Genomic DNA, 13,467 nt, shown 5'->3' with positions numbered 1-13,467 from the left:
ACACACACCCCACACCGCACACAAACACACACTTTTGAGAGCGCTCAGTAACTGTGCAGTATCGTTCGCAAACAGACTCACATCAAAATATCCTATGGTCTAATCGCAAACGACACTATTTTGAAGATTCCTGTCAAAACTGACGTTCTGATCTGTCACAAATATGCTTTCTTGAATTCTCCCAGCACTGGTAACGCGCATTCAGCATATCCGATCAAAGCAACCAGTTCAAACCGTGTCAAAGTTCAAGCCCCACAACTTGCTTCCCTTGATTTGAGGATTTTGAGAGCACGTTTGTTACAGTGGTCGGCAGTGGTGCGCGAAGAGAAGAAAGCGCGCGGAAATAGCCAGAAATAGCTGATGTTTGACTGGTTCTCGGAAATCGATATTCATTGATATTAGAAAAAGGTCGAAGCAGACGTTAAATTGTGAAATGCAACCGTTAAGAACGCTTCGAAGTGGGGCGGTATACAAATCGTTCGCAATTACACACTGTTCGTAATTACCTGTACCTACCCTATACAAAGAGACAGACACTTACAAACAGAGTGAGTGTCAGAGATATAGAAAGACAGACAGAGATATATAGAGGGACAGAGACAGAGAGGCTGTAAGAGACAGAGACAGTCAAAAAACAGAGAGAGAGATAGAGTGACAGAAACAGAGACAGACTGGTAGAAGCTTGGAGAGCAACTACTAAAGAAAAACAGTCACTCATCCAGCGAACTCACTGTCACATCTCACAGCAATAGTATGCTGTCACAGGACAGCAGTGCATAACATTAACGAACCATTGTTGCTGCGCGTGTATTCTCTCCACAGAGCATTCTCCCTTCTCTCTGCCAAGGCTCTGGTATGACATATTGTTCACTGCTATGTTAAAGCAGTTCAGGTATGACATATTGTTCACTGCTATGACATGTTAAAGCAGTTCAGGTATGACATATTAGTCACTGCTATGTTAAATCAGTTCAGGTATGACATATTAGTCATTGCTATGTTAACTGAAGCGGCCTGTGCCATTCCTGTTACATGACAGGTAGTTAGCGCTTACGGAACCATGAATACGTTTGTGGCAAAACGGTTTTCCTGATTTTCTGGGTAGTTCAGATACCTGCACGGTTTTCTCTTTACATGTTCCGACCACTGCATGGACTGACAGTCATCATCACCTTTCTGGGGGGCGTTGGGTTAGGAGAGATGGGGGGGGGGGAGGAGCGGAGGGGGGCACTATAAGAATGCTTCTTTATTTAGGGGGGGAGAATGGGGGTTGCGGGGATGGCGGGGGGTGGGTGGGGGTAACGCGGAGGATGGGAGCATCCGTTATTCCAACCCTCGATCTCGACCTTCTGAACACGAGTCCGGCGCTCAACAAAACGTCAGTCTAAGCCTCTGTACTGGATCCACCAGGTGAGCGATGTAAGCAGGCACCTGCGGGCACATCAAAGCCCTGGGTGTGGGAGGAAGAATGTACGCTCCATGCTTCAAAGTGGACCGTGCAACGGGCCACACGTGGCTTGCTGCTTTAAAGAGCGAAAGTTCTGGAATTTCTCTCCTGACACCAGACACACACCCGAGCAATCAAGGAGCCAGCGGACAGCCGTTTCCATCTCCATTCTGATTTCTGGGCTCCTCTGTCTGCTTATCGTCTGGTGCCAGACATCGAGTGAGTTTCCCTTCCCTCTCCCCCTCCACTTCACAGGCCGGCCACAAGACACCCGATTCTAATCACCCATTTCTTAGTGCTAACTACTGTAATCACTGGAATCCAGACCACGGAGATTTTTCCAGTGCCTATTTATTTTTCCCTTTAGTGTGTGTGGTTCGGAGGGAGTGGGGATAGGGTTGGCGCAATGGGGGTTGATGGGTATAACTCTTAACTACTTTGATCATGATGAGAATACTTGTCGAACTTGCTCCGTCATTATTGCGTTGTGTGTACTGCGTTCAGGGACATGGAGAAAAAAAGGGAGAGAGATGGGGGGGGGAGGTGGGGGAGAGAGAGAGAGTGTGTGTGTGTGTGTGTGTGTGTGAATGAGAGAGGGGAGGGGAGAAAGAGAGAGAGTGGGGGTGAGGGGAGACAAACTGCAGAACTTACTTTCATCAGGCTAATGAAGAAGACTGATATACAACTGTATATTTTATCCAAATCAGAGATGCAAAGAACGAACAAACAAACGAAAGTTTTATTCAGTTTAGGCCACAGCCCCTTCTGGAGGGGGTCCAAATACAACTATGACATTTATAACGAACAAAAGACTAAAGGATGTACAAACAAAAATGAGTTGACAACTTCTTTAGTACTGCAATCAATGTCATAGCAAAAGCATTCAGAAACAAATATCTTATTTTTCAGCAGCATCAGTGCGCCTCTTAAGGGCTTTTTATAAATATATAGATAAATTCTTTATTATAATTATTGTTATTCTGGTTTGTCATCAGCAATGTAACATGAACAGAGATGCGGCAAAGAGAGAGGGGGTGAGGTGGGGGCGGGGAGCGGCAAACCAGAAACAGAGAGGAAGAAGTTAAAGGAATAAGTCATGCCATAAAGATAGTGCTCTAAAAATAATGTTCATGATAAAAATGATGCTAATTCCAATATGTACTGTGAATACAAAACGAAACGTAATGAAAAGCATATAATGAAAAATGGAGAACAAAAAAGGAGAGAACTGAAGAGAAAGGCAGAAAGAGTGGTGGCGGGGTGTGGGGGCGGGGGGACAGAGTTAGGCAGACAGAAGACAGACAAACACACGGGCAGGAAAGCAAACAGACCAACAGGTAGGCAGACAAGGTTAACAGATTCCCAGTTCTGGTAACAGTGTTTGATCTCATTTAGGATCGGCAGGCAGTGCAATGTACGTGTGTGTCACGATGACAGACTTCGTGTACAGCCCAAAGAGTTTTCTGCCACGATACTTGTGCACCTGACAAGAGCACCATGATCACGTGCCAGCCGGCCTGGCAGGAACAAAGAGCCCCCTATCTCCCTATCTCTCCTCCCTTCTATTTCTGACAACTGGCAGAAAATGAACAGCAACATGAGATGTGAAAGGAAGAAAGGGAAAAGAAAAAAAGGAGAAAACGACCATGACAAAACATTAAGCATCACACACCAGGGTTCTCGAAAAATTGAAAAGAATCAAACTTTTTAAAAGCGCTTTTCAATGAATACCGAAACGAAAATACAAGCAATAGTAGATCAGACGTTTGCGCACGTACAACAAATAATTGAAATTTTCCGCTGAAAAAAGAAGAAAAAAAAGAAAGTCAAGTATACAGCTATGGACATTGAACACGAAGGTAATGACCATGATGATGATACTACTCATTAAAACTACGTCTTTCAAGCTAGAACATCATTAACCTACAAATATCGAGCAGGTTAAGTCAGGTCAAAGTGAAAGCGGCAGCAAATGGAAGAAGGCGACTTACCCCCTCAGCAGCAGACCGGCAGGAGGGTGTCCCCCACACCGCTGCAGTATTGCGCCATGCTCTCCATCCCTCACGCATCCCCAGCCCCGAACCTTCCAGGTCTCCACCGTGTCTGTGCTGTGAGCAGACAGTGTGTGAGAGAGAGGGAAAGTGTGTGTGTGCTGTAGCTGCTGCCTTTTCCTCCCCTTCCCTACCCTACCATTCCCGTCCGTCACCGCCACTGATCGGCTTCACAGCTCCATGCAAGTGCTGTTCTGACGGCATCCCTTGTGCTTTACCCCTCATTCGCATTCCTCCCTTCTCTTCAGAAACCTTCGTCTTGCATCCTGCCTCCCCTCAGTCCTTTCTACAGCTTTTCCCAACCCCAACCCCCCCTCACCTCCTCCCTGCACACCCCTACCCCCTTCTCTCTTTCCTGTACACTGTCAGCAGTTTTGTTTGTTGTTTTTGCATTTTCTTTTGTTTTTCGCTAAAAACTATCTCTCTGTCTCTGTCCCCCCCCCCACCACCCCCCACCCCCACCCCTGTCTCTCTCTCTCTTGTGATTAGTCCTACTTTTGTCACTAGAGCTTTACAGCTAATGACATTAAACATTTCAGTGTTCAGCGTTGTGTGTGTGTGTGTGTGTGTGTGTGTGTGTGTGTGTGTGTGTGCGACCTTCAAAACGTTAAGTACCGATACCAAGAACTGAACTCGGTAAAAAGGTTCTGACAAAGCACTACTAAAGTCATGAACAACAGAATCTGTTCTATCCATTCTCACCACATATCAGCTCCATCTCTAACGTTTCAGCCAGCTCAGCCCCAAGGCCAGAGGGTCTCCCTCAGGACGTCACGTTTCCCAAGTGATGTCATCAGTGAACGCAACAGTCAGGATCCATATCTTCTGTTCCGAGTGAAAGACAGCAAAAACACGATGTTCTGTTGAGTCTTTTGTTTTTAACACACACACACACACACACACACACACACACACACACACACACACACAGAGAGAGAGAGTAGAACTGGGTAAATACGCGAAATTGGAAAATGTGAATCTGGATCATTAACTTAGTGATAGGCGAAACGGGAATGGAGTTTCATGAATAGACACTATACAGAAACAACACTGAGGTGCAGCTGATAACTGGTCTTTACAAACAGAGCAGACTGTTAGAGGAATATAGAGGATTATGAACTGATGTCTCCTTTGCGGAAATCGGTTGTCAGTTCGTTTGAACCAAGCCCTTCCATGTTATTCAGGCAGCTTACTTAAATAAGCTTAATCCATCTAAAAATACTACAGCTAAAATTTAAAAAAAAAAAAAACAAAAAAAAAACACACAACCCCCCCTGCCCTCCCCCCCCCACCCCCCCCACCCCTCCAAAAAAAATCACAAAACAACAACAAAAAACCACAACAACAACAAAACCCACAACTAACTATCCGTTTGACAAATGATGAAAAACCAGCACGCAAGCAAGCAAACAAACAAAAAATTTTTAATAAAAAAATAACAACAACAAAAGCACCGGCGACGATTTTCGATGCATGATACGTCATAACAAAGTAGATAATAAATCCAAGCCGTGGTGTCTTAGTTTTCCATATGGAGGAGGGAGAAGCGCCAAAAACTAGTACAGTTTTCAGTTACAGCCTTAAAGTCTTCTTTGGGCTGGAGGTGTGGGGCTGGGGCTGGGGCTGGGGTTGTGAAGATCAAAATCTTTGTGTTCGTCAGTTTGTTCCTCCTAAGGGGAGGGCACCGTGCTCAGCAACCAATATGTGTCGCACTGTTGAGGCTTGCTACTTGATCCTGGCTCCAAACTGTACAGAACGTTCTTTTGTTAAGAATATGTCTCTCCAATAAACGAACATGAGCAGAACAGTTAATGGGAAAATCAGAATTTTGAAGAAAATAAAAAACATTTTTATAAAATCTGCAAGTGGAAACAATATCAGACAGCACAATGTACAGTAAAACCACAGGGGCGCAAAAGGAACTCTTGACAGTAAGCCCCAAGATGAAAAATCTTAACACTACACCACAAGGTTAATGGTTGACGCAGGGTATGTTATGATAGGTTGAGTAATGAATCCAGTACCTGATGACTTCGTTTTCGTTAATAAACAGGATTAACTGACATTATCTGAAAAATGAAAAAGGTAGACACTTGTATCATTCACGAGAAGACAGACTTTGTAGCAGTTGTGACTGACTGGAAGACGAAATCCACTTGATCATTGTATCGAACTGAACACCACAAGAGGATATACAGGAACTGATAAAACACAGGAAATACTCCTTGTCAGTCGATGCAAGGAAGAGATGTACAAACAATGTTGAGAAAAGTTGTATGTTAAACCTTGATTTATTTAAATGTGTGCGTCGCGTGTCTTACGATCTTTTCAGCTTTATAATTCACACACACGCGCGCGCGCGCGCGACTGATTTGTATAGTTCCCTACGTTTTCAGTTCAAAATGCGTGCGATGGTGTATGACGTACTTCAGCCACGGGGAAGGAGGTTGGTGAAGGGGAGGGGAGTGAGCCTTGACTGATTTTCCCTCTTTTACTAATTTCATACACAAGCACCTGAGACGCTCACACACGCACGCACACACACACTGACACACACAGGCAGTCACACACACGCACGCACTGGCACGCACACGCAGGCTCTCTCAGTGACACGCACGCCACTTTCCTGTCTCGAATGTGACAATTCAGAGTTGTTGCTGCTGCTACTAACACACGGCCATTTTGTTGATGTCTCTTTTTCTTCACCTTTGGACGAACCCTGGATTGGAACCCACAACCCTCTGACTGCCAACCCGTCTGTCAGCACTCATCCAACTGAGCCACTCCGAAAGATAAAGTCCTCTTCTTTGTTCGTGGGCTGCAACTCCCACGTTCACTCGTATGCACACGAGTGGGCTTTTACGTGTATGACCGTTTTTATCCCGGCATGTAGGCAGCCACACTCCGTTTTCGGGGGTATTCGTGCTTTTGATTTTTCTTTTTCTTTTTTTTTTTTTCTTTTTTTTTCCCCCCCGTGAGATCACGAGTTCAGCCGTGCACAACGCAAAGGGAGGCAACTATGCACTTCGATCATGAAACGCTCAACTGTATGGTACTCTCCCTTCCTTCATGAGTTTTGTCTTCTGCGAGTCGGGTCGATAGATAAAAACGAGTGTTTTACATCACCAAAACTTGCATAATAGTGGAGTCGAACTCCGCATTATTATTTTTTAAACACTTTTTACAAAATGAAAGACAGACACACTCACAGTTAGATGTGACCAGGTGTGTGCCGGCGACTGGAGTGAAAACGCGCGAAACTGACCTTCAAACTGAAAGGTTCAAATATCAGCGGCACGGAACAATGATTACGCTTTGTTTCTGACGATAGAATTTCATAGTTTGTGTATGAACTTATTTTCAATTTTGACGACAGCCTGTGGAATGAGAAAATCGTTCCAACTGCTGCCGATAATGTTTATTACATCATATAGTTAAAATGTTTCCTTTTAGTCACCTGGGGATGTAGCTCAAGTGGTAGAGCGCTCGCTTAGCATGTGAGAGGTACGGGGATCGATACCCCGCATCTCCATTTTTTTTGGGGGGGGCGGGGGGGGGTACCTTGTATCTTCCACGTTTTTTTTTTCTCTCACATTCTTTAGTCTTTTTCTTTTCTCTTTTTCTAAATTTTGTTTAAGTACAGTTCAACTGAGTTGAGTTGAGTGTTCCTTACTGTTTCGATACGACTTGATCAACACAAACTTGCCCGGGACAGTTGCAGCCAACTCATGGACTGCCGCCAAAACATTCAAGCAAATCAGATCGTTCGGAACGATGTTCTATCTTTAATGTTATCTGTACATACCAGACCTACGCGGGGATCATAGCTCAACTGAGTCAGTCAGTCATAGAGCGCTCGACTGGCATGTCAGTGCCGGAGAGTAGCTGCCAGCCACATGGTGCAACACTCTATCTCCATTAATTTTGTTCTCTTTTCTCATTGTTTTCGTCTTCTTTTCCTGCATGTAATAATTTTGTTTTTACCTATTTCATTGCGATTTATTTTACTGTTTCATTTCATTGTTTTATCTAGCGTGTTTTTTTGTTTTTTTGTTGTTGTTTTTTTGTTTTGTTTTGTTGTTTTTTTGGGGGGGGTTTTCAGGGGGTTTTTTCATACAGTTTTGTTGCGACTGACGTCACGTGAACACTGAGCACCTCAGTGATGGAGATACTGAGCCAAACTATAATCAATGATTGATCTCATTTGAAATACTGAAATCAGGCGGATTAGTCAGATCAATGATGATGATGATGATATGGATACTTATATATTAAGTCACGCCGGCACACATGCACACTCGTACAGACATGTAACTTGAATTTTTACGTCAGTGCCGGACTGATGACCGTTTTGGTCAGTTTATTTACCTCGCCATGCAGGCAGCTACACCCCGTTTTCGGTCCGAGGCGGCATGCTAGGTATGTTCCAATATCCACCAAACCCTGACATGGATTACACTGAGGATCTTTAACGTGTGTATCAGTTTCATCTTCTGCATGCAGTGCACACGAAGGGGGTTCAAGCCTGGTCTATACTGACAAATGTTGACCTAGGAGATCGCCGGAAAAGTCTCCACCCCATGGGACCCCTCAGACTGAAAGACTAACGCTCTAATCCACCTGGCTACAGTATCGCGCCCGTGCCCGGCCGACGGATGTTCTGAACTTGAATCTTAACTTTTTCAAATAATTTTACATTTGTCACAGTGTAAGTGTGTGTGTTTGTTTTTTGTTGTTGTTTGTTGTGGCCGGGGTTTTGTTGTTGTTGATTTTCTTGTTGTTTTTCTCAGACACAGGATCGTTTGTAGTCAGAATTTTTAAGAAGTAGATACTGAGTTAGTCTATAATTATGAGTTTGTGGGATGGGGGAGCTGACAGAGGGTTTGTATGTGAGTAAAGGCTTTGGGAGAGGGTTCAGTCGGGGTATATGATGGAAATGGTGGATCTACAGGGTAACTCTTCAGTGACTCTTAAACCGACATCGGTAATCACGAGACTGAAGTCCAAAGGGTCAGTGGGCTGACTGGCCGTAACTTGAATGAGAATGAATGTCTGCTGGGTGCATTGGGGAAGGATGGGGGCCCTGGAAGGATGGAGGGGAAGGGTGGTGAAGGGGTGGGGTGGGTGTGCAACCACTCAGTGTTGTTCAACGCGGGTCAGTACTATCATGTCCATACGTTTGTCAGTCAGATTCGTTCGGCCCGGGCGCTCCTTGGGTTTCCTTTCGCCGGCCGGTTTTGTCTGCTGGACAAAGGACTAGGCCTTGTGGCTAGCGGTAGCTCGGCTCAGCAAAGGGCAGCGGCTTGTGTATGTTCACGTTACTGGTGACAGGTTCTGCACCGTCGTGCTTTTCAGTTGCCGTTGACCCAGTCAAGCGGTGACATCAGTTGAGTCCGCTGCCAGTGACTACCACTGACGCCCTAGCCTGCGTTCTTCGCCTGACACAGGCATGCCAGATTTGAAATCCCGCGTTACAAACCGGCCAAAGACCCATGGTCAGTTTTCGAACATGTGCCCGGCAGCACAGAGGACACCATGACCCGCCGTGGCTGTGGACCTTGGCTTTCTGGAATTCAGTTCTACCATAGAATATGAGACACACTGAGTTCCACCATTAAATCTTTCACATCTAATCCGGCCGGCTTGGCATAATTTGTTCACTGAAGCAGAATTAAACTTAAAACATACGTATATAGGCTAGTTTGTCAGTTCAAACAAAATTTTAAACTATTGATCCTCACTGCTGAGTTCTCCAACAGACCGGCTGTCGTCTTCAGTTGTGTGTCACAGTGTTCCGTGTCACGGTGTGTGTGTGTGCGTTCCGTGTTTGTGTGTGTGTGCGGTCGGTGACGGCCGTGTGTGCGCGGCGTGTGCGTGTGTGTGTGTGTGTGTGTGTGTGTGTAGTCACAGTGTGTCTCTGACGGCCGCGGGTGTGTGTGTCAGTGTGTGTGTCAGTGTGTGTGTCAGTGTGTGTGTGTGTGCCAGTGTGTGTGCATGTGTGCCAGTGTGCCGGAGGCACCGCTTCGAGTTCACATAGAGAGTAATATACAAGCAATAATTATACTGGAAAGCCGGATAGATTATCAAAATTTAATTTCAGGACTGATTGAGAACTAAAATCAGATGGCGTACCGCGGCAGTTCCGGGTGAGATATGTACCGGCCATTTCTCCATGGGATGAACAGTTTGAATTTCACACACGAAAACTGATGCGACAACATAAAGCAGTGTAATACATCTCCAACACTAACTGATCCCTGCTCCAGCCTGATCTCTTTGCCAGAATATTTTCCACACCCACAGATTTCCATGGCAGCAACTTCATGTGAATTTTCGTGTTGTTTTAAACAAAATATAATAAATACAAAATGTGGAAACACAAAAGCAACCAATCAACAGTTAAAGTAACCCACTGATTTCCCCATTTGTTTCAAAGACATTCCAGACATCGTGGACTCCCGATACTCAGTAAGACCAACGAACGCCTCATCGCTTACCACGTGCTTCACTCTCCTTCCACCTCGTTACCTCCCTTTTCGTCTGCTTGGCAGGGGAGGCAATAACAGTTCTTTAGCGCTGTCAAAGGCTGGACATTAGCAACGCGATAGTGTCCCTGGTTTTCGGGGCAGTGTGGCGGCCTGATCCATAACCCTGGCTCCCCCTGCCCCGTCCTGTCCATCCCCACGCCTTGTTTCCCTCCTGGCTGATGCGGGCCAAGTGGCAGAGATGGATGGAGCTTTCAGGGTCTCCGTTCAGCCTTGTCGTTACGCTGATTTACCGGGGGGTTCTGATAGGGAACGCCGCCGCCACTGAGGGGTGTTTGTTAACGTTCTATAGGCCTGTTTGTCGCTAAAGAGTAAATACTACATGTTTCTTTTTTGTGGGTGTTAACTGGTGGTTTGATGATGTAATTGAAGGGCTCTGTGCCATTAATCTATTGATTTTATAACTGTAGCTGAGAAAAAGAAAAGCTGATTATACTGAGTTTTGTTTTCGGGGACTGAGGGGTGGGAGGAGACAGCGGGGAGTTGCGTTTTATTTTATATGTGTTCTTTTCTTTTTTCTTTTCTGACGGTTTACCAGTGGTCCGTGATACATTACTCAGTGCCCGCTGCATTGTTCTGAAATCGTTTTTGAAAAATGAATAACTGACAGCGTTTAACAGGGTGGCTTCCATCCGTCATCCGTTCATCTCAGTATCTGTGCGTGAACTCGGACGGACACACTGAAGCATGCATTAAATTCCAAATCATATGAGGGTAGTCCTTTCCTTTGCTACGTAAGGTAATCAGTTAGTCAGTCAGTAAGCTAATTAGTCAGTTGGCTAGTCAGTCAATCAGTTAGTTCATTAAATGGTTGATCCAGTTAGTTCATTAAATGGTTGATCCTGCTGTTGGAGGTAACTAGGGGATGGGGGTGGGGGTGATTGATACGATTTATTTGGTGGACTGGTTGGTTGGTTGGTTGGTTGGAAGGTAGGTCAACCGGCAGTTTATCAGTCGTTATTCTCGCACCCCTGGAGTGTGAAAGGGGTTATTCAACTTAATTCCTCGAGGTGGTGATGGTAGTGCACAATTCAAGACGTCTGATCGTGTTTCGTTTGCGAGACTGATCGACCTGTGCAAATTCGGCAATATCTCCATAATATATCAGCGTAAAACTTCTCGCATTCACATAAGACTTCAGAGGCACGTGTCCCGTTGAATTTGTGACTGTACTCAAAGTCTTACATGTTTGAAACACTGTAAAAACCAAACTTTGCACAGGGAGAGCTCCAGCATAACGCTTAATCTGGAAAGCTGAACCAAAATGTCTGTAAAGAACAGCACAAAACTTGCACACCGCCGGGGTGGCTCTATGATGATATATTCTGGAGATTACTCACAGGAAATGCAAGCAATGGAAAAGCCATATCCGCCTCCTCTCCTCCACGCTAACGTGGTTCACTTCCCCTCCACATTGTCAGTTATGTCTGGAATGAAAAGGCATGGCTGATTTTAATGATGTAGTTTAAAATGATAAAATCGTCGTGGTTTTATCTTCATCTTAAGGTACCTTTGATTTTACACTACATTTTATCATTCTTAACTTCGTTTTAAAATGTCCAGCAGTCACCATTTTTTCATCTATAATGATGTTGGTTTTATTTTCGCCGCTTAATCACTCAGGTAGAGCAGTGTCTTTGATTGTCAAGTGACACAGGTGTTGTGTTTCTGGTAATAAAGACGCCTTGCTGGCAACGTGTATGACTACTTGCGAAGAGAAATGAATACGTATTCTGGGTCGAGTTGGTAACGTGTTTTTGGAAAAGAACAGATATAGCGAGACGTGTCTCCCTGATAATCATAACAAACAAACAAGCAAACAAGCATACATACCAGATAAAAGGGTAACCTGATGTTTGTTTATGGTTACAGAATACGTATGTCTCTATAGATGTTCTCTTTGTAATAAAGTTGCATGGGCCCATAACGCGTTAATGGAAGGAAAGCAGAAAAACATGGTGTGTATTAAGAGAGTCGGAGAGACATGTGCTTTTGATACAGAAACACGCCCTGCGGCATGAACACGGGTTTCTGGCCAGACGTGCTGAAAGGGCGGTGGAAGATTTAGATCAGCACATATATTATACAGACAGCGCAGTCACTAATGATGATGAGCTGCACGTAACTGGCAAACTCTCCTCTGGTCAGAGAGAGAGAAAGAAAGAGCAAGAGAGGAAGAGCAAGAGAGGGAGAGAAGGAGAACATGAACAGAGAGAACAGAGATCTCACTTTCATCTACCACCCAGCCTTCATTTCTGTCAACTACCTCCCGTAAACCTCCATTGAAATTTTCAATCAACTAAATGTATGGTTCCCCCAGTAGCCATCAATAATGGCAGGATGCGTGTGTCAGAACAGAGAGAGAAAGGGAGAGTGAAAGCGATGCCTCCCCTGTCTACAGCAATACGTCACACAAATGACTCAGTGATGGCTGTGGGGGATGGTCAAGAGCCATAAAGCAACAACCACCTTCCTTCCTCCTTTCCCTCCTCCTCCCCCTCCCTCCGTCCTCTACAGCTACACTCACCTGGCCAGCAGCTCCATTGCAACTTTGAGGGCTATAACCATATTTACACCCTGTCAAAAAACTGGGGCCTGCAGGCGACTTCGACGGTGGGTTCAGAGGCAAGTAAGGGGATGGTGACACTTGCTGGGCCGTGCTTAAATGGGGGAGGAGGGGGGCAACTGCTCCCATGAGGGCCACATCCCCCTCACCTTTGGACTCGTTTCTCCTTGCCTGCGGATGATGGGATTCACCCTGATTGAGGGAGGCGGTGGCAGATTTAGAGATCTTGCCATTCTGTTCTGACGCCACTGGGATAAACAATCAGGCGGATTCAACAAATAATCGGATGGGGAAAAAATAATCAGACATACGCACTCGTGAATGCACAATGAGAAAGCGGAGAGAGAGAGAGAGGCACACACACACACACACACACACACACACACACACACACACACACACATATATATATATATATATATATAGAGAGAGAGAGAGAGAGAGAGAGAGAGAGAGAGAGAGAGAGAGCATTTTCAGTTACATAAGAAATATCGATGCATATATATAATTTGTGAATGAAGAAGTTTGGAAATTGTGTCTTGTTCCATTTTCACCGTTTTCAATGGTGACCATTAATGATATATTGCTTTCAATTCTTGAGCTTGTCTTTGTGAGTTTTATTCTTTAAAATGCGTTGCAAATGTACAAAGCTAATGCTGTCCTTGCTTCAAAGTGCAAAGGCAAGATCACGACTGGATTTTCTGAATTTAAACATGTACTTTTCTCTTAACTGATTGTAATCATCACGTTTAACAGGAAGAGATAGAAGGAGGAAGAAAAATGTAGAGGGAAAGAGAGAGAAAGAAGGGGGAAGATACAGACTGCAAGAGATGCTTTTTAACTAAGTATAAAAATAGG

The 13,467-nt window shown here is 44.9% G+C and overlaps 1 protein-coding gene and 1 non-coding gene across 4 annotated transcripts in view; one reads left to right on the top strand and one right to left on the bottom strand.

The window, feature by feature from the left end:
• Positions 1-3,573, bottom strand: part of LOC143282870 (uncharacterized) — a 96,038-nt gene extending 92,465 nt beyond the window's left edge. For 2 of the 3 annotated variants that reach the window (XM_076588737.1, XM_076588754.1), the window contains exon 1: positions 3,439-3,573. In XM_076588737.1, the coding sequence (XP_076444852.1) occupies positions 3,439-3,516 (78 nt within the window). In that variant the 5' untranslated portion in view covers positions 3,517-3,573. The remainder of the gene's footprint in view (positions 1-3,438) is intronic. The other variant, XM_076588771.1, reaches the window with a different exon arrangement.
• Positions 3,574-6,957: 3,384 nt separating this feature from the next.
• Positions 6,958-7,030, top strand: Trnaa-agc (transfer RNA alanine (anticodon AGC)). Its single transcript has one exon. It is a non-coding gene; the product is annotated as a tRNA-Ala (tRNA).
• Positions 7,031-13,467: the final 6,437 nt, after the last annotated feature.

Source organism: Babylonia areolata, chromosome 1 (assembly GCF_041734735.1).
Source record: "Babylonia areolata isolate BAREFJ2019XMU chromosome 1, ASM4173473v1, whole genome shotgun sequence".
NCBI classification, from domain to species: Eukaryota; Metazoa; Mollusca; class Gastropoda; order Neogastropoda; family Buccinidae; genus Babylonia; species Babylonia areolata.
Note: the sequence above shows the minus strand (reverse complement) of the source record. Positions and strands in the feature narration are given on the sequence as shown.